A 21836-nucleotide genomic window follows, 5' to 3' on the forward strand; every position below is an offset into this window, starting at 1 on the left:
TTGCTTGTCTTGTTTCCAAATGATTAACAAAATGTGTTCTGAAGTCCATTCTTGAAGTTCAGCATAGCCTTACTGTTAAAATGCCGTGTTTTTAAAGCTGAGTGTGTATCAAACGTCTTTGACTAAGAATAGAAGTGAAGTTCATTTGGAGGCCCTCAAGTTCACTGTGGCAGTTGTGCTGGAGGTGTCTTTTTTATCTTTTAAAAAGCCTTCTTTGGACTGGTTTCATTATTGTTAAATTTCACTACATGTATATTTATTGATGGGAGAATGTGTGCTACTGAACACACGTGGAGGTCAGGACAGCATGGCAAGTTGGAGCTGTTCCACTTGTGGGTCTCTGGGATTGAACTCAGGTGGTCATTCTTGTCAGTGAGTGCCTTGTTACTGATGAGCCACTTCAGCAGTCTTTGTGTTGATTTTAAATCAATTAATGTTGTGCCTAACCTATTGTTTGCATTGTCTGCTCCAGGGTTGGACTGGTCTGAAGAGAGTGGAGAGGAGCTGGAAGACTCAGATCAGGCCTCGCCATATCAGGTTGCATGGTCCATCCGAGAAACCCTCAGATATGAAAGACACACGTAAGCTCTCGGTTTGGTTCTCCACTTGGTTTTATTCTTAGATATGTAGCAATTTGCCTTTCTGTCTGTGCCAATGTTTTCATTAAATCTTGCTGTGCTATAATTAGGTGTAGTTAGTGTAGAAAAAAAAAATAACTATCCTATTTTGGTGAGTCTAAGTTTTGAACCTAAATCAAGCTGTATCCTATCTTCTGTCTGTCAGCCTAAAAACATCTATCTAGACCTTAAAACATCTTAACTCCTAAGCAACCTAGCTAACTGTAAAACTAACTATTTGTTCTTCAACCCATCAGAGACTTAAGAAGGAATAGAATTATACCCAAGTAAGCAGGAAGTGCAGGCAAGCAGCTTCCAAAATAATAAAAATGACAAAGACAGTCCGCTGCCTGGATAGTCACTCAAAATCTCTATAATGTTGGCCCAGTAATCTGAGAGACATAATTGTGAAGCAGGAACTATGAAGAATTTGCTTACCCTGTCTTGGCAGAGGTTGGCAGTCAGGTTGGCCTGCATCCAAGCTTGCCCATTTTAGGCTACTACTGTCTGCAGTAGAGTCGGGGCATTTCTTTGCCAAGTGACTTTGCCACATTTGTTGTCATCTCCTAATGGAGATTCTGTGATGCCCTTTTTCTTATTTGAGGTAGGCTGGGGATACTGCCAGGAGTTGACATGTCTTTTCAAAGAATCTTTAAAATAATAAAACCATTTTTAAACTTCCATATTCTGTTTTTGAAGTTTTTGAAGACTTTTATTTATTTTTATCTAGCTAGCTAGCTAGCTAGCTATAGAATCATATTTATTTATCTATCTGTTAAACCCAGGTTGTATATTCCTGTGATAATTTAGACTAGTAACTGGCTAGACTATGAATTTGATTAATTTACCATTAACTTTGTTTTTTAACTATCCTAAATAGTTTGTAATAGTAGCTTTAAATGTCCTGGAAGTAAACCTTATATTTATAAATGAGTTGATGGGTACAAATGGGTACAATACTTGATACCAGAGCAGAAATATGTTTGTGTTTGTGTGTGTATCAGTATACCACCATTTATACCAATGAAACAAAAATAACCTTATTTTAATATAATAATACCTTTAAGTCGAAGAGTAGATTCAGTAGTCTACTCTTTGTCTTATTATTCCTGTAAGATTTTTCTATATTCCCTCTCCTTTGTTTTTAACTGCTTCCTCCTTTATCTAAGAAAGGTAGAGAAAAGAAAAAGAGAAATCCCTGAGTCTGAGGTTTTATATTTTGTTTTCTCTCTGAATAAGACCATTAATAACTTGTAACCAGTTCCCGTAGATGATAACAAACACCCATAGCCCATTAGAACAACCAAAATTTATCTACCCCACCTTAAGGGAATGGGACGTCATTCTTCTCAAGATTCAGTCCTGCTGATTTTAGGGCATAGGAATCCTTTTGTGGGGCCCAAGTAAAATTGGAAAAAATGGTTAATTAAGCTAGTAATAATATTTGTGGTCCAGTCTCTAAATGTTTGGAAATTTCAGGCTTAATTGAAGTCCTGTTTGGAACAGTCTGAAAGGCTGGACCAATTGCGATCAGCAGCTTCATTTGAAGCTGTCCTGGAGACAGACTTTGATGGGGAACAGAAACTGAAGCAGTCTCAGGCTAGATCAGGCAGGATGCTGGGATAAATGTGTCAGCATCTCAGCATCCTGGAGGATGAATCCTGTCAGCTCTGATCCAGGGTCACCGGTGTCCAGTTCTTTTGCTCTGAAAACATGTAATTTTTCACAAGAAATGTACAGTTCTAAAATAATAAATGCATGGATGTGCAGAACGCACAGATCAAGTAAGTATGGTTCTCTGCTCTTTGTATGAGCAGAAGAAAGACATCTGTCTTTCTTTAAGCCAGTCTGGATTGTATACAGAGTGTAATACCAGTTTTATCTATGCCATTTAAAAGGATGGCATGAGAAGCCTTGAGGATTTTTGTTGCCAACAAGATTTATTAGCTATGCGTAGTTGAAGTTGTAGCTGGAGATGTTTGCATGTTCCAGTCAGTTTCAGAGTTGTTCCCATGTGGAGGGATCAGCAGCTTATGTTTCCTGTTCTGTTTGGTCTTCTTGACTTCTTTTTATCTTTTGTGTAGTCAAGATATTCTGGAGGTCTTCCTCTGTCAAACCTGATCCTCATTATCTTGGACAAAATCCAAAGCCCTTTTTCTTTTCCTGTTAACAGAAACATAAGGCTTTCCTCCCAAAATAATATAGCTTTGGTCCTCCAGCTTGAAGCCAAAGCAAATATAGGATGATTTAATTTAGTAGTCCCATTCTTATCTAGGTCTGTTTTATTTTGTTCTCTCTCAAAGAGGGTTTATAAAATTCCCATTACCATTGATCATATAGCCAATTTAATGTTGGTAAATCAAAACAGGACTGTATGGAGTCTTAATAACCTTTTATAGAGATATATTTATTAATTTTATTTAGACAGGGTTTTCTGTGTAGTCTGGGCTGCCTTGGATTTGCTCTGTAGAGCTCTGTAGATTAGGCTGGCCTGAAACTTACAAGGAATCTGTCTTTGTCTCCCAGGTATTAGGATCAAAGGCATGTGTTTATTTATATTATTTCTTTCTTTTTCTTCTTTCCTTGAAGATTTAATTTCTGTGTAGATCTATCTATCCTTACTGAGACAGGGCTGTCTTGGATTTGCTCTGTAGATCAGGCTGGCCTCAAATTCACGGGAAACCTATTTGCCTCTTTCTTTGTCTCCCATGTATTTAATTATTATTTTTTAAAAATTGGATATAGTTATCCTTTCATTTTTCTCTTTTAATTTAACAGTCTTCCATGTATTCAACTTTATTTAAACTCCTTTGTGTCTTAGTGCTCAAGCACATTTTAAAGTATATTGTGCCTGTTTAGGGGTTTATGTTTCTACATTCCATGCTCTTGCTATCCTTACCTTTCTTCCACATGGAGTGGACCACCTTTAAACATAGGAATCATAACTTGTGTGTTTCGGGACCTGTCTTAGGCTGGCGTGTATTTCACTGTCTGTATTGGCTGCTGTGACCCTCTACTCTAGCTACTCCAGGCTGAGCCTCCACGAGAGCCTCCAGTCTATGGGAGTTGTCAGCTGCCCAGTCAGTGAGACATACAAACTTTATTGTTAGGTTTCAATAACTCTTGGCTATGGGAAGCATGCAGCTTCCATGTTCATCTGCCAGCCTAACTCTGGGTCCTTACATTGACTAACAATATAGCTTTTCTAGGGCTTTTGGCACCAGTTGTCCCGTGGGAGCCCCATATCCTAAGGAGACTGGCTGGCTGCTCAGAGCAGCACGTCACCCTTTCTCTTTATATAATTTTAGGATCGCTGTATCTTTATAGGTCAACAAGGATATTACTATTGTAATACTAAGCAAAACTACCTAGTACCTTTAAGAAAAATGTGTCATTTTGAATTAAATGGCTATATCTTATCAGAAGGGGGTCCTGGTTCTGCCCTGACTTCATTATGTAAGCCAGGCCTAGAATTCACAGAGATCCTCCTGTCTCTGTCTCCTGTGTGCTGGGATTAAAGGCATACACCATCACCGCCCTGTTCAAATATTTCATCTCAATTCCAAATCACTGTAACTCTAAGTTTAGAAAACAAATTTAAACTGTAATGACATTCTGAGTTTACTTAAAATTTTTAAAAATCTATGTTTTAGTAATGCCAAAAAATAAAAATGTCCTTTCTATTCGCCGCTATTAGAGAAAACCAAAAACATTCAAACAAAAATCAGGCAAAGAAACAAAGTTTTAAGTTTTGGGCCAGTTGTGCCATCTCAAACTGCAACAGCTAAGCCTGGTCCACCATTCCTTGGAATTTAGTTGTTGCTGTAGTGTTACCAGTGGGTCTTTACCAGAAAGAGTTGATAAACATCTGGTAACCAGAGAGCTATCAATTTTCTATTTTCTATCAAGAAGAGAGCCCTTTTCCTTACTCTATTCTTATTGCTTATAATTTAGCATTCTATCTCTCAGTTCTCTCCCTACCTAAGTCTACTCTATTTTGAAGTTTCCTAGAGAGGGCACCAATGAACACCAGCTCCATGACAACAACAACCAACATGAAGCCACGAAAGATCCTCTGCCGTGGTGCTTTCCATTTTACTCGAAGCTTAGGTCTTTATAGCCTAGAAAGCCTAGGTCTTTCTAGCATGCTTTTAACATTGTTGCTGTCCCCTCAGGCTCTGGCCCAGGAGAGACCATAGTAGCCTCCATTCGCTACCCTCTGTTGTCTGCTTTGTTGGAAGGCAGCAGCGTCTCTTAAGGGAGTTCTGCCTTTGCCTAGCAAGAGTTTTCCTATCAGTAGTGTTTGACCCTGTTGGTTCTGTTTTCCTAGCCTGCTTTCCACCTGGGTCTGGGTTTGTGCTTGTCTTACTTGCTTCTGGCAAGTTTCTCAGAGTTATGGACTCTGGAGGGCAACTGTCTTTTCAATCTCCACAGAATTAGATTAGGCTAGGGCTGTAGTTGTAGCTCCTCCCTTTGCTATATTGACTGTGGTCTTGGAGAGTTTTAGTTTGAAGTTTCCATCTGGAACTTTTTTAATGTTTAAATGTGAATATTGAGGATGTGAATAACGTGAAATCCTTTGAGCGCCAATTGTAGAAAAAAAATTCTTTTTTATATTAATTAATACAGGAGATTATTATGGCAGTAGTTTTCCTTAACCAGCTAGTTTCCCAGTGATTGACATAGAGAGACTGTGACTTATTAAGCTGTAGGCACTATGCTGCACAGATTCTGACCATTTTAATTGTAGTACTGCTAAAACCCACATAAAAGCCAACCACTTGCTAATCTGATGATTCCCAGGACAATTCTGCTTCATCAGCCTGTCCTCATAGCTATGTCCACATACTCATCATCCATTTTGCCTCATGATGACTCCCTTTTCTCTGGCTTCATCTCCTGCTACTGCTTCTGCTTTTCCTTCTTTCCTCCTTGTCTCTTGACACCCCCTCCCCCCAGCCCAGGATCCCCAACTCTGCCTACCTCTTTTTGGCTTCAGCACTTTTACTAGCCAATCAGGGGTACTTGGGGAATATTCCTTTTTATTACATGGTTACAGGAGATAGTTCAACAGTTCATAACAATGCCCATGGCAAGGCAGTAACTAGATCTCAAGACACTGAAACCAGCATTTGAAAACACAGTACTGGAGATTGTCCTCTGACAAGTTAGGCAAAGTTAGTTCAGTTTGGGAAGAAATGGATTATATTGTTTGAGCAATATAATCCATTTGAGTTAACTTTGAAGTTGTTTTGCTCAGTTTGTTTCCCTTTCTTTCCTACTCACCAATGAATAGACTCTTATAGTATAAAAGAACTGAAAGGGATCTTGGAGATTATCTGATACAATTTTTTCTTATTAAAGTGGAAAACATACCCATAGAAGCTAAGGAACTTGTTTCTGCATCCTGAGTGCTTTCCCTACGAAGCAGTGCTTTTTATATATCACTGTCTTCTTCAGGATCAATCCATTCTTGTGCTTAGTGCTTAGGAAGGGAACACTTCTCCTCTTCCTCCTCCCCCTTCCTCCTCCTCCTCTTCCTCTTCTTCTTTCTTCTTTTTTCTTCTTTCTTCTTTTTGTTTTGAGACAGGGTTTCTCTGTGTAGCTCTGACTGTCCTGGACTTGCTTTGTTGATCAGGCTGGCCTGAAACTCACAGAGATCTGTCTGCCTCTGCTTCCCTGAGTGCTGGTATTACAGGTGTACACCACCACAGCCAGCTAGGTAACTCTCTACTTGAACTCTCCTTATCAAAAGCTGGTTCAGTGTTCCTATAGCCTTCTTCAGTATCTTTCCCAGTGTGTTTTCTAATGGAGGTATTTGTCACAGATCTGTGGATGATGAATGTGTGTCTGTCTTAGTAATAAGTAGCGCAAAAATGAATTTCTTCTAGTGACTACTTTAGCAGTGTAAAGAATGCAGTTGGTGCACTGTGAGCAAACCTTTGTTAGAGACGCCAGAAGATGATTGCTCGTGGACTGAGCTAATCATTTATTTAGACTTGAGGTTTACATAAATACCCAACAAAATAGAGAGCAGCTCATTTGACACCTGACACAAAGTTTGAAGTTCACAGCCTCCTAGTATGGACATACAGTTTATCTTATAACTCTTGAAATTGTAGGAGTGAAAACACGATAGATTAGATCAACAGGAAATGGAAAATGACTTGGTAGAGACTGATTATAAACTGGGACTTCATGGAAGCAACTTATAGTCAAAAGCTTATTTTCACTGTAGCAGAGGGAGTTAGTTCATTTATTAACGGGCAGTGTGAATAAACGGAAACTTCATGGAAGCAAATTATAGTGAAAAGCTTATTTTCACATGGAACTGTAGCAAGGCTGTTAGTTTGATTTATGAATGGGTGGTGTCAGTAAGCTGGGACTTCATGGAAGCAAATTATAGCGAAAAGCTTATTGAATAAACTGAAACTTCGTGGAAGCAAATTATAGTGAAAAGCCTATTTTCACATGGAACCGCAGCAGAGGCAGTTAGTTGGTTTACGAATGGGCGGTGTCAATAAGGCGCACTAGCGTATGCATCCATTTCTGTTCCTGGGTTGGATCCCACCCCATACTATTTCTGCCTCACTCAGACCCGAGAGTGTGTTGGGAATGCTGTGGTTTTTACTCACCCAGGTTCCATTTCATGTTTCAGGACTGCTTTCTTACTACTAGTGTGCTCTTCGAGATAGAACTCAGGATTGTCAAGCTTACCTTTGTAATTACAGACCCATCAATCATGCTTCATAAACTTGACGTTAGAAGTCTGGGCTCAGTTTTACAAGAGGTGAATTAACCTAAGTGAATGTTCTGCCTTAGTACATGGAAGATGAGTGACAATAAATGGAAGCCTTTTCCAGTTTAATTCCTATGATAGCCTGAATATCAGTTTGGGGGTTGATTTCTCTTGGTTGGAAGCAGTATGTATTCTGTCTCTGCCTTTCTTTGCAGAACTGTCACAGTGACAATGACTTCCTCAGTTTTCTTCCTCTGTGGACCACCTCACACTCCTAGCTACCTTGAAACCCCAGTTGCTGCAATACCCTGGTTTTCTAGTTTTTACTTTTCTTATTTTAACAAATAATTATCTTACTACTTGCCCAGCTTTAATGTAGTAGCCTGTACATATATGCATATATGTATGCATTATGTGCATGTATGTATGTGTGTAGATATATGAGCACACATGGTCCTCCCATGTGGAGGCCAGAGGAGGACATCAGGTGTCCTGTTTTAGCTCTCTCTGCCTTATTCCTTTGAGGTAGGTTTCTGACAACCTGAGGCCAGTCTGGTTGTCAGCAAGTTCTAGCAGTCCCCATTTCTAGGCATGAGTAGGGTTATAGGTGTGTGTACCACGCTCACCTCCTTTCTAGATTTATTTGTTTTATTGTATGAGTGTTTTGCCTGCCTGTATCTATATTCACTACATATATAACTGGTACCCAAGGAGGTAAGAGTGGGACTTTGAATACCCTGGAACTGCAGCTATGGATGGTTGAGAGCCACCATGTAGGTTCTGGGAATGAAAACCAAGTACTCTGCAAGAAAGAACAAAATGTTCTTGTAATCACTGAGCCATCTCCTCAACTCTTCACTTCCATCCTTTTACGTGGGTTCTGGGGCTCCACACTCAGGCCGTCACGCATACACAGTGAATGCTTGTGATCACCAAGCTCTTTTCTTCTTGTTTATTTGTTTGTTGAAACAAGCTTCTCTACTTAGACCTGGCTATTCTGGAACTCTCTATGTAGACCAGGCTGGCCTCAGACTTACAGAGATCCTCTTGCCTCTGCCTCCTGAGTAGCTGACTGCTGGGACTGAAGGTGAGCACCACCATGACCAGCTGTTAGGTGTTCCCTTAAATACCTATAAAGATTTTTCTCTGTCTTTGACATAAAGGTCAGCTTTTCTCCCACCTCGCTTACCAGGACTTGAACCTGTTGAACACTAGACGAGTGCTGAGCTATGTGCCAGCCCCTTTTTTGTTTAACTTTGGAGGAGGGTTTTGCCAGGTTGCTCAGGCTGGACCAGAATTCACTCCTCAGGTCAAGCTAGCCTTGAACTTGTGGTCTTCCTGCCTCAGCCTCCTGGAATTACAGGCCTGTGTCACCAGGCCTGGCACTAAACTCTGAACTTGGCATGTAGATTTGGAAAATTCAGCTGTCGTCATTCATTCTGATCCATACCCTTCTTAGGCCAGCTATGTTAATTAGCACGTGCATTTGCCTTCTGTTGCCAATGTTCAGTCTATGTCAGGTCTTCTGATCTCCATCCTCTGTATGGATGCTTTCTTCAAGGTTAGCTCTGCTGCTTTCTCCTTTGCAGACTGAGCCTTTCATCCAGCAGTGATGTCAGTGACACTTTTCCATACCTCTGCTGTCGGCTTTTTGTCAGACTTGTGGATAGGATAATTATATGCTCTGCTAGCACTCTGAAGTATAGACCTACAATGAGAATCTGAGAAACAATTAAAATATAAGCTTATTCTTAGACTTTGCCTTATAAATATTTTGACCCAGTAGATCTGATATAAGTCCTGGGAATCTCAGAGTTTAAGATACTCTTAGGTTTTTCTCTCCCAGACACATGGGCACCAGGTACCTGGGGCTAACGTGGAACTCACTGTGTAGGCTCAGCTAGCAATGAATTTGGGTTGTGGCAGGCTTGTGCCACTGTGCCTGGCTAAGTCCCCCACCCATGCTGTTGTTCCATGTGGGGATCAGGAACTGGGAAAGGGGGAGGGCCCTTGAATGGCGACAGAGCCCAGGCAGAATCCCGGGAATCAGATTCCAGAGACCAGACTCAAGGTGTACATCTAATTTTATTGTCCAGTGTAAAGGCCTTTAAACGATTGAAAAGCCAATCAGATCATCCCATGCTAGCCTCAAGCACCAATAACAATCAATCAGGTTGGTGTAACTGTAAGGAAATGTGAGAGGGGAAGCAGTCACCACCCTAGTCCTGGATCCATTTCAAGACTTCACTGCTGTGCTAGGAGTCCTTAGAAGATCAACACTGTGCAGTGGATCAGGATCCTTCTAGGAACCATAGGAATTGCTGACACTTGCCATTCGCTGTGGGCCTCCAAAAAGCTTATCTCGACATTCCCTATAGTTCTGTTTTCCCGGGAGTGCCAGCTGCAGCCTGAGAGGCCTCTTGCCAGACATTCAGTGTTGCCAGCTTCCAGGTAGGAAAGGGTGGGACCTCGGAGTACCGGGTTCTACTTCTGTCAGGAATGGCTAGAGTGCACAGATCAAGGTCCATGAGCAAGACTCTAGATCTCACTGGGGGTGTGGAAAAGAGTTTTTCCAGTGTGCTACAATTAGCTCTTTTTAATGAGATTACCAGTACCAGGTGGCATCGGAAACTCGGGCGTTCCAAAGCCAGTGGTAATATGACAGTGTTACTGCTCTTTATTTAAGCCACTATGCTAGTGGAAGAGGGTGCCTGTGCCTAGTTGGTTCATGGCTGAAATGCAGGTCTGGCAGCTGCTCTGGAGGTCAGCAGTTTGTGATGGTCAGCAGCTCACGGTGGTCCAGTTGGCTTCAGTGGCAACTCATACAGCCATAGCCATAGCCATAGCCATAGCCATAGCAGTATGGGAAAAGGTTGTTGGCTGAAAGCTAAGGTAGAGGGTATTTCCAGGAAAGGGTTGGTCCTATAATCTCCCTGAGGTCCTTAGGACACTCTTTAAATGATCTGGGGTTTCCCCAAATTAGGCAGGGAGGAGGGAACCCAGCTGAGGAAGGGAGTGGCAGTTGAGCATGAAGCTCAGGGACTATCCTGTAATGGCAGACTTAGATCTTCACAGCAGGGTCTAACATCCTCATCCTTTGTTGTTGTTGTTGTTTTGTTGTCTTTGTTGCTTATTTGCAATAAGGTCTCACTATGAATTCCAGCCTAACCCTGAATTCAAGGCAATCCTCCTGTCTCTGTCTCCTGAATGTGTCACAAACCCAGAGTTCTCAGATCTTTCTGCCTTGTGTTAGAAATCTGAATCCTTGTTTTGTCTGCTCCACTGTGTTAGTTATTGAATTTTGACTATTTGTCATCATTTTATTTGCTAGTGTATTTATCTTACGTAATCTTATTGCAAACTCTTTTCTACTTGGTTTCCTGTGGTAGTTAGCACAATAGATACATAGTAGATGTTCAATAAATTAAAAGATTGAAGTATGAACCTCTAATTTGTGTGTTTATAGTAGAAACTGTACTGTAAAGGACATGTTTCTAGGAGATGTTCTGAACAAGTTTATAGAGTTAGAGCAGGACTTTCTTTGGATCTGGAAATAATGGCATTGAGACTTTTTATCAGTTATTAAAGCTTGGCCTTAGCTTAGTTTGTTCCCAACTAGTTCCTATCTTAAATTAACTCCTTTGTATTAATCTACGTCCTGCCACGTGGTTCTTTACCTCTCAGTCTCTCAGTCCTGGGACCTGTTTCTTCCTTCCTGTCTGGCTGGTGTGCCTGAGTCCTATCTTTGCCTGGAAGTCCTGCCTCTCTCCTGCCTTTGCTGTTGGCAGGAGGTGAGGGAAGTGTATGTTTACAAAACACAGGTGGTGTGCAACAGTTCCAAAGTTCAGTCTGTCCTCAGCTCTCTGCTGATACAGAAATCAGCATTGGGCTAATACAGGACAATCTTTACACAGTGCACAAAAAGACCATCCCAACATAGAGTAGCTTGCTGTGGTGTGATAGGAAGGAAAGTGTCACCCTAGATCAAAACAGAAACAAATACTGAGCTTGCAGGGGACAAGTGGTGCCAGGTAGTGTTTACTTATAGTAAAAGAGAGAGAAGATCAGGTACCTAACAGCAGTTTTCAGGTGATGTGCGTTATTCCTAACACTACAAATGAGGTTAAATTCATCCTATAGGAAAGTTGACATTTTGCCGTTGGTGCTGGTAGACAGTATTGAGCAAGCACAGCACAGCACTGTTAGCTTAAATGTACCCTAGCATCCTTTCCAGCAAACTCTTGAATTGGGATTGGCAGTCAGTCACATTAGCATGGTAGGAAACTGTGTAACCCCGGCCTGTGAAAGCAGTTCAGATGCCTCTATAGCTACAGTGGCAGTGCTGTGGTTACTGCGTCACACCTTCTAAGTGAGAAAAGGTAATTTAAGCCAGAATGTGCAAAGCATAGCTCTTAGAAATGACTGCTTTGTTTCTGGAGTGACTGTTTTTCAGGAAGGCACAATGTCTGTAGCTTCGAGGTGAGCAAAGAAAAGAAATGCTTGTCCTTGCTATCCTGCTCTGGTGTAGGGTCTGGGGAAGGCCTGCATAGATGTCTTGCTACTGCTGAAATTTTGTGCTTGTTTTCGGCATTACTGGAATTTCTTCTGGTTTATTAAGTTTGTGTTCTCATGCCACAGAAATGTTTTCAGCATCCCTAGTTCATTTTCACTTCCCCTTTCTTCTATGAACTTCCAGTGTAATCAGTTTCTGCCCTTCGCTTTCCAGGTCAGATGACGACGTGGAGAGTAGGAGCTCCAGGGTGACCCAGCTTTGCACTTACTTTCAGCAGAAATACAAGCACCTCTGCCGCCTGGAGCGGGCAGAGTCTCGACAAAAGAAATGCCGGCATACATTTAGGAAGGCGCTGCTGCAGGCAGCCAGTAAAGAGCCCGAATGCACTGGCCAGTTGATACAAGAACTGAGGAGAGCTGCATGCAGTCGAGCCAGGTTAGAGTCACACAGATAAGGCCACCGTTCTCAGGCCTGGTTTACTTCTACTTTGCTTCACATAACCTTTGAGGGGTAGTTTAGGCATCGTGTGAGCTGCAGTTGTGGCTCTGTCATTGAGGGTTTGTCCAGGTGCAGGTGTTCATGTCAATGCCAGCACCACCAGAAAGGAAATAAATTTAATATTCTGTTTGTTTGTTTGTTTGTTTGTTTGTTTTGAGACAGGGTATCACTATGTAGTTTGGGCAGGCCTGGTTACTCTATGTAGACCAGGCTGGCCTCAAACTTACAGAGAATCGCCTGCCTCTACCTTCTGAGTGCTGGGACTAAAGTCCATGCCTCCCAGCCCAGCAAGATACTTGATATGCCAGTGATCCACTTTTCTACCTTTGTGAGGCCTTTTTTCTATGTGTGCGTGTGTGTAAATTGCAGATGTGAGTTCTCTCCTTTTACCATGTGTGTTTTGGAGATGAAACTCAGATTACAGATTTGGGGCACGCACCTTTACCTACTGAGCTGAACGATCTTGCTTATCCTTAAATTTCTTACTTTGTCTTTTGAGAGGGTCTCATAGCACAGGCTGCCCCCGAGCTCCAGATCTTTCTGTTTCCAGCACCTTCTTAATGCTGCCACTGTAGGTTTGCCGCAGTGCCTGGTTTATGCAGTGCTGGTGATTGACTCGGGCCCTACTGCAGACAGTGCCTACTGATGAGAAAGAGCTTTCCTTATATACCAGGTGATCAAAGTGAAGACAGCATTCACGTAATGAAGCACGGACTTGCAAAAAAGTAGCAGGCTTTATAAATGCATTCAACATTTTGAAGGATGTGTGGGACTTAACTTTTTTTTTCAGAATGGTCATATCTACTTTCCCATTTTTACACTCAGGTATCTTTATAGACTATTTATTAGCACCGGGTGCCAAATGGTCCTAATGATGGTAGTAGAGACTGATATCCACCAAGGTCAAGTCTCTTTGTTCAGGCAGCGCTGCCAGCTAACGGTATCTATTGGTTCTGCTGTACAAGTGAGGGATCTGTAAAAGTTGTCGCATAGTGAAGAGGGTCTGCTTGCTTCATGGTCTTCATCCCTTACCAACCAACCAACCAACAGAAAGCCCACAGCTGGGCATAGTGGCTTATGCCTATGGTCCTGGCACTGAGGAGTTTGAAGCAGGGTTGCTCTTGTTTGAGTCTGTGCTGGATAGTTCCTTCTGGGTTAGCCTGAGCTACATAAAAAGACCTTGTCCCCAAAACAAGAAAAATCAAAACAAGGGACAATGTCTGGGTTCATATATGTAATCCCAGCACTCAGGAGGTGAAGGTGGGAAGCCCAAGTATGCTACATAGGGAGACCCTGTCTCAGAAAACAAGCTAAAACCAAACTACCAGATAGGTGCATTTGAAAAACACTGTGATGTAGCTGTTTGTCTTGAATGTTAGTAGGTCAGCAGAGTCACACATTAGATAATTGTAATACCTGCTGTCTTTGATTCGTACTTGCGTTTTTAAATGGCTGTGCACATAAAGATAGTTACAGTGTTGGTGTTACAGACACAGTATTGGAAATTTATCTTGGGGCCATGAAGATGGGCAGTGGGTAGCGGCGATTGCCATCCAGCTCAATGACTTGTTTGATCCCAGTGCCTATGTGGTGGAAAAAGAGAGAACCAGCTCTCTGGAGTTGTTCTCTGGTGTCCATGTTGCTGTGGCTTGTGTTCATCCATTCACACATATAGAAAAAATAAGATAGTGAGATCAACGTTTAAAAGAAAAAAATTACCCTGGGTTGTTAGAGCACTTCAGATGAATTCTGCATTTTTCCTTCTTCAGCCTCAGCCAGAACAAGTTGAAAGAGGTGGAGCCGGCAGCATGCAGTGGAACGGTGAAGGGTGAGCAGTGCACCAACAAGGCCCTTCCCTTCACCAGACATTGCTTCCAGCGTATCCTTTTAGCCACAGTAAGCAGGCATTGAAGGTAACCCCTCTGGGGCCGTGTGCTTTGTTTGCTTTTGGTTTGGGTTTTGGTTTTTCAGGGCAGAAGCTTCTTTGTATAGCCCTGGCTGCCCTGGAAGTAGATCCTAGATTAGGCTGGCCTAGAATACACAGAGCTCTCCCTGCCTCTGCCTACTGGATTAAAGCATGTGGCACCAGCACTGCCATGCCTGAGGCTGTGAACTTTTAACCCTGGTAGTCCTGGGAGTTGAACTCAGGGTCTTCCACTTGCTAGGTAGCTGTTCCCCTGCTATACTTCATTTTAAAATGACTGTTCCCTGCCTCACTTCTTTTTGAGGTAGAATTTCACTGTGCAGTTGAGGTTGGTCTCAAACTCATTATTCTCCTTCCTCAGTTGAGATTTCAGGTATACACCACCACGTCTGACCCAAACAAAACAAAACAAAACAGTGAAATAATAGCTATTTCTTGTTTAGACTAATTTTTACATGAATTTTTATCTTCACATAGTCCTGATTAATTTTCTGGTATATCATTGTGCTTAACTTCTAAACTTGTGTGTATTTCATTTTCATTACACTGAGTTTGGAAAGGAAAGACTTAGGGGTGCATAAACCTGCGCTCTTTTGATGTCTCACAGATGGAGAAGAAACAGGGATCCAGCTCATTCAATGTCTGAGGCAGAGTCGAGAGGTCTGACTTGTAAGCAGAGCAGCAGAGTAGACTCCCTAATGGCTGATGTCCAAGTGTTTCTCATTAAAATGGAATGCTGGTCTTGTAGTACTTCCAGCTTGCAACTGGAAAGATTATTGATAGAAAATCAAATCTCTTTTTTTGTTGTTTTGGGGGGCTTGTTTTCTTTCTCAGGTAGCCCTGGCTGTCCTGGACTATAGACCAGGCTGGCCTCAAACTAAGGATCCCCCAGCCTCTGCCTCCCAGCTGCTGAGATTAACGGTGTGTGCCACCGATGCTGGCACTTGTTTTGTTTTGCTTTATTGTTGTTTGTTTTGTTTTTGAGACAGTGTTTAGTAGTCCCAGTTGCCCTTAAACTCACTGTAAAGTCAGTTTTCCTCACCTCTATGTGTGTTCTGCAGATTGGCCTGAGGTCAGCAGGCTTGCAAAGAAAGCTCCTTTACCCACTGAGTCATCGCACTGGGCCAGTGGGCCAGTGCGTTCGTTTTTATAAAACTGAGTAGCATTTAAAATACTTACTTTTGTTTTCTGCAGACAGGATCTTGCTATATAGTCCTGCTTGTGCATAAACTGTGGCAGTCATTCCTAAACCTCTTGAGATTACAGGCTTGTGTTATCACATCCAGCTAAAAATACTGTATATTAGCAGTGACTCTGATTTACAATCTTCACTTTGTATTTATGTGTTTGAGATTTAGTGAAATAGATTATAACTCCACTATGTCACTATGTAACCCTGGCTGGCCTGAAATTTGATTCAACCTACCAGATACTGGGATTGCAAATCTGTAATAGAGTCTCAGGAGAGATGTGTTTCTCTTTCCTTCTTAGAAACAGGGTCTCACAGGTCTCCCAGGTTGGTGTCAGGGAGACATCCTCCCACACCTGGCTTCTACACTGGAATTTTTACCCTTCTTTCTGTACTTTGAAGTGAGTTTTCACAGGTTTTTCTATAGCAGTTAAGTATAACCAAAAGGGGAAACACAAATACACTTTCTAAATAGAAAATAAAACTTTTTATTTGTTTGCCTTTATTTGTGTTGTACTGGAAACTGCATGTAGGGCCTCGTATATTCTGCTTACACACTTGCCAACAAGCTCTGCCCTCAACCAGAAATCAGATATTCACATAGTTTACTGACTAAGAAGATGAACCTTTCTTTTGTCTTTTTCTTCTTCTCCCCCCCCCCCCCCCCCTTTTGGTTGGTCTTTTGAGGTAGTCATGAGTTTAGGGCTAGCTTAGCAAGTCCCTGTCTAAAAAACAAAACAAAAAGCTCTAGACACTTCAATTTTAAATAGGGCTTTTAAAATTAATTTTGTCATTAATTTGTGAGTTTCATTTTGGTTCTAGAAATGTGAAATGAATAATGCAACCTTGGACAGATAGATTTTTTTTTTTTATTTTTTATTATTTTTTTTTTTTATTTTCATTCTCCTTGGTGAGTATCCTAAGAGAAAGTTTTCTTTTTAAATCCTGGTTTTAGGAGCTGGAGAGCTGGCTTATCAGTTAAGAGCACTTGTTGCTTGCTCTTCCAAATGAGCTGATTTTGGTTCCCAGAACCCACATGGTAGCTTACAACCATCCATTCCAGTGGGGTTGACGCCTGGGGTACATATGAACAGCCAGGCAAAGCACTCATACATAGCCAAAATAAAAATACCTAAAAAAAAAATAAGCACTGGTTTCAGAACAGTCTTTCTTGTGGGGATTTTAGGAGCATGTTAACAAGAAAATTCTATTGCTGTACAGAAATTGGTTCAGAATGGCCATAAAGCAGACTTACCTTTTAGCTAAGTAAAATCAGCTCATTATTTATCATTATCATTTTCCTGTCAGCACTCTGATCGGTGCATTAACCTTATAGACAGTGAAACACTTAATAAAACTCAAGGAAGGAGAGTAACATTTTATTCAGACACCTAAGAGTTAAACCGCTTGAGTACGTTTCCTCCCTGACTGTAACCCCAGACATCCTTTCAAACCGCTCTCAGCAGCTGTTCTCCAGCTGCACTGCCAAGTTTGCGGACGGACAGCAGTGCTCTGTGCCAGTGTTTGACATTACACACCAGACGCCCCTGTGTGAAGAGCATGCCAAGAAGATGGTAAGTTTAGTTTATGTTCTGCTGTTGGGGCTTTCAAACTGTTGATGACTCTTCCTACTAGGAAATAAGCTATTAATGAAGTACTGTAAAAACAGTGGTTACAATACTGGAAGCTCTTGCTGTGTTGCCTTTGACTAAAATATTTCAAAATGTTATGTTGACCCCTTGATTTCCAGGCTCCTTTCATAACAAAACCAAACCTCCAGTGTTTCAAAGAGTATTTAGTAAAGTTTGACATCTCTGATCCAAAATCCCAAACTCTGGGTTCTGAGATGACACGATACTCAAGAAGTATAGGTTTTGGAGCCTTCTGGATTTTGGATTTTAGATTTCTGGAGAAAGGATTCTCATATGCAAATTGTATGTAAATATTTGATAACCTCAAAACACTCTGGTCCCTCAGTGTTTCAGAAGAAAAATATACCTGTAGTTACTTAGATAAAACACTTTAAAAATCACCCGTCTGTATTCTTTATGTCTCATAAATATACACACAATAGTATAGATGTATTTTCTTACATACAGTAGGTTTTGTAAACTCCAGCTTTTCCTTCATTTTTTGCTTTTTCATAAGCTGCTCTGGGAATGATCTGGATATTTATAAAAGTTAGGCAAAACACCAAGCCTTTCTGTAATGTTGTTGAACTTAATTATTGCTTTCGTTAATGCTGGTATCATGAATCCTAATTAATGTAGAATAATTTGAAGGCGAGACACATTTGAATTAGTTGAATATTTGAATTACATAATTATCTAAAATGGGTTTGATTTGGGGTGAAGCTGTAGCTTAGTAGTAGAAACTTGTCTGTCATGAACAAGATTCTGGATTTGATGTCAGCATGGAGCAAACAAAACCAAACCCTCAGAGTTGGGTTATATTGTTTTCATTCATCAAGCAGTTATTACAAGATAATGTGCTGGATAGCTTGTGTACCAGAAGGTCAAGGGAGTCACCCTGTTCTCTGAGCCTGGTGCAGTTTCATGAGTTCATCAGTATCCTGGACTGAGCAGCTGCTTTGTGGTTCTGGCTTTGCCATTAGCTGAGGGTTCAGTTAGACAGAGAATCTGCCTTCCTGGTCTGTCCTCTTGTTAGCATACTGGGTTTACCAAAAAAACTTCTTTTGTGGTTACCTCCATTTGAGGATCATGTTTTGAAAATTGTGAATACTAATTTCGTGTAGAAATGTTGAATTTACTTTCCTATTTAATTAAAATATATTTAAAGGAGTCAGGCACAGTGGCACAATTCTGTAATTCCAGCACTCAGGGAGGCAGAGGCAGGTGTATCTCTGTGAGTTTGAAGCCAGCCTGGTCTACAAAGCGAGTCTAGGGCAGTCAAGACTAAATAGAGATACCCGGTTTGGGGGAGGGAGAAAAAATGTACACACACACACATATATATAGTATATTTATTCATTTAAAGTGTGGGCATTTTTCTTAGTTTATTCAGGCTTTATATGAATTGAAGGATAATTTTGTGGTTTTTGTCTTGTGTTGTTTTGAGACAGGGCCTCACTCTGTAGCTTAAGCTGGCCTGGAACTCATCAATTCTGTGCCTCTGCTCTCTGAGTATTCAGATAGTAGGTTTGAGAGCCACCAGCCACCAGCTTCCTGTGTACGTACCTGTTGATGTAGATGTGTACTTACATGTGTAGATGCCAGTTTGATGTTGGGTGTCTTTCTCAGTTCTTCTCACCCTTAGTTTTTGATAGTTTCTCTTGCTAAACCTGGAACTCACTGGCTTAACTGGCGGGCCTAACTGGCCCCAGAGATATGCATGTCTCTGCCTCCCTAGTACTAGGGTTATAGAGGCCTCACACCATACCTAGCTCTGTATGTGGGTGCTGGCAATCTGAACTTAGGTCCTTGTGCTTGAGCAATACCAACTGTGCCATTCCCTAGGCCTCTGTGTGCTTTTGAATCCTTTTGTGGACCTGGGCTGATGATTCCACAGATACTTGTTGACAGGGGCCTGCAGCTTTCAAAGCGTTGTAGGAACTCAGCTCCTGATGTTATTCCATGATGTTCATTTCCACATACATGTAAGACCAGGATCTGTTTTAATGATTTACAGGAATCTTAACTGCTGGTGGTGAGGATTTAAGATAGGATCTTCTGTACCCCATGCTAGTCTTGATCTTGATATGCAATAAGGATAATAATGAACTGCTTTTTTTGTTTGGTTAGTTTTTGTTTGTCTTTTTGAGACAGGGTATAGTTGTATACCCTGGCTGTCCTGGACTTGCTTTGTAGACCAAGCTGCCCTTGAACTCACAGAGATACATCTGCCTGCCTCGGTCTCCTGAGTGCTGGGATTAAAGGCATGTGACAGCATGACCAGAAACAATGAACTTCTGATCTTCCATCTCCTAAGTGCTAGGATGATAGGCACACATCATCACGCTTGAGTGTCCTAATTGCTTAATAAGAACTCTGCCATATCCTCAGCACTGGCTTTAAAAATAAATGTGTGACTTCAGAGTCTATACTTATGTTTACATGAAGTAGTCCTTTGAGAATTCTTGATTTTGTACTTTGTCTTTTCTGATTTGAATTTGATCTAATGGTATCAGTCTCTAAACACTGTAGTCTTCTTAACTAAATAGCTAAGTTAAGAGCTGATAGTTAGAGCTATTCCCCAGCTCCTCATTTCTTTGTAGTAAAAACTTTTGGTTTGAAGTGTATAGCGGATTGCCAACCTGCAGTCACCTTGTTATACTACGCTGACATACCAGGAGTGAGGGGTGGAGCAGGGTCTAAAGGATCTTCTGTTTATTTCACAGGATAATTTCTTGAGAGGAGATAACTCCCGGAAAGTTCAGCACCAGCAACAGAGGAAACCTAGAAAAAAAACGAAGCCCCCTGCACTTACCAAAAAACATAAGAAGAAGAGACGGCGTGGACCTCGTCGACCCCAGAAGCCCATTCCCCCTGCAGTGCCCCAAGGGAACCTCAGTATGCCCACCAGCGTCTCACTGCCAGTGGAGGCCTCGCAGATACGGTCAGTGTGGCCACTGGTTTGCCTTTCCTTTGCACTTTCTAATCTCAGTACATCTGCCCCTCTGTGCTCAATTGTTGCTACTAACTGACCACAGCCCCTGAGCAGATCCCCAGCCTAATTTAAACAGTGACCTATACAAGTGCTAGCAGTATCTGGCTAAGTTTGTGGTACATGTTTATCAATGTCAGTTTTTATTATAGCAAAGAAAATAGATGCTGAAATTGAGAATTTAATTTATGCTCTCAGATTAATCTGTTTTAACAGATAAATTATTATTATTATTATTATTATTAAGTACTTCTATTATGGTATAATAGAAGTACTTAATTAGGAATATGATTTTTTTTTTAATTTTGGCAGACTTAAATATTTTGATCAGGTGAATTTCAGTTCATTCTTGACCATTTTTTCATTTTTAAAGTTATTTTTCTTGATCAGATTTGAAATCTTACTAAAATATAGATACACTAAATGGAGATTCATTTCACTAATTTTAAGTGAAAATATAATCTAATGATGCTCGTAATCATGGATAAAGGCTGTTAGTAACTTGTGGCTGTGTATAGTGAGGTGTGTCTCTCTGGAATGTTTTGCCTTCAGATTTCCTTCTCAAAGTGAGGAAAGGTTTTGTTGTTGTTTTGATACAGAGTCTTGAGTATTCCTAGACATCCTCAACTCACTATGTAGCTGAGGGTGAGCTAAACTTCTGATTCTCTGGCCTTTACTTCCTCTGTGTGGGTGTTGAAGGCACATGCTACCACCAGCTGGGACCAACTTGCTTTATGTTACCATGTCCTGTGCTTGAGCTGAATGTTTAGGGAGTCAGGGTCATTCGCCGAGGCGGGTGTGTGTGTGTGTGTGTGTGTGTGTATGGCAGCATAGAGATGAGTTGCTCTGTCTTTGCAGTAGCCCTTCCACACCAGAGCTGAGTGCTGATGAGTTGCCGGATGACATTGCCAATGAGATCACTGACATTCCACACGACTTGGAATTGAACCAGGAAGACTTTGCAGATGTCCTGCCACGCCTGCCTGATGACTTACAAGATTTTGATTTTTTTGAAGGTATGGTCAATGCTTTACTTAAAGAACTAATTTAGAAATGGTTCATAAGAAGGGAAATACATTTTATTTTGTGGATTTTGAGGCACGCTTTTGCTACGTAATTCAGGCTAGCCTTGAACTCACAATGCTCCTGTCTCAGCTCTGGGTAATGCCTAGCAAATTCATCACCAAATTCATCCTAGAAAGAATAGCAATAATAGTATCAACATTAACTTACTATTATTGATGTATGTAATTATGTGTACTTGTGCACAGCCACGCAAGGACATCAAGGGTGGAGGATAGCTGGGTACTGTACTCTTCTCCCACCCTTACACGGCCCAGGGATTAGACTCAGCTTGTTAGGCATCTATGTGGCATGTCCCCTCGCCCACTGAGCCATCTTAACTGGCCATTTTATTTTTAATAAAATAGCCTTTTGCTGTGTATCTGAAATGTTTTCCCTGACATAAAATTTCTGTCACTGTAAATAGAAGAAACCAACATCACTAAAGCAGTTTTCTTTTCAGAAGGTGAGAAATACATAATTTATTTTGTCATATTATATACTTAGTAGATTTATACTTTAATAGCTATGCAATTTTGTTCCATTAAAGTGAGTACTTTTTCTTAATGTTGTGACAGAGCTATTCAACACATCTTTTATTTGTAAAGATGGTTTGTTAGACTCTTTCACAGGTGGTGCATGTCTGTAACTCAGCAAGTGCTGGGGTTAAA

At 41.2% G+C, this 21836-nt stretch overlaps 1 protein-coding gene across 4 annotated transcripts in view; it reads left to right on the forward strand.

The window, feature by feature from the left end:
- The window catches only part of Ino80d (INO80 complex subunit D), a 62638-nt gene that overhangs the window by 28122 nt on the left and 12680 nt on the right, over positions 1 to 21836 (forward strand). For 3 of the 4 annotated variants that reach the window (XM_055616590.1, XM_055616591.1, XM_055616593.1), the window contains 6 exons: positions 473 to 581; positions 12083 to 12304; positions 14137 to 14246; positions 16921 to 17054; positions 19838 to 20055; positions 20962 to 21119. In XM_055616590.1, coding sequence (XP_055472565.1) covers positions 473 to 581; positions 12083 to 12304; positions 14137 to 14246; positions 16921 to 17054; positions 19838 to 20055; positions 20962 to 21119 — 951 coding nt within the window. The remainder of the gene's footprint in view (positions 1 to 472; positions 582 to 12082; positions 12305 to 14136; positions 14247 to 16920; positions 17055 to 19837; positions 20056 to 20961; positions 21120 to 21836) is intronic. The other variant, XM_055616592.1, reaches the window with a different exon arrangement.

The sequence above is a fragment of the Psammomys obesus genome, unplaced genomic scaffold, assembly GCF_907164565.1.
Source record: "Psammomys obesus unplaced genomic scaffold, mPsaObe1.curated_primary_1811, whole genome shotgun sequence".
NCBI lineage: Eukaryota > Metazoa > Chordata > Mammalia > Rodentia > Muridae > Psammomys > Psammomys obesus.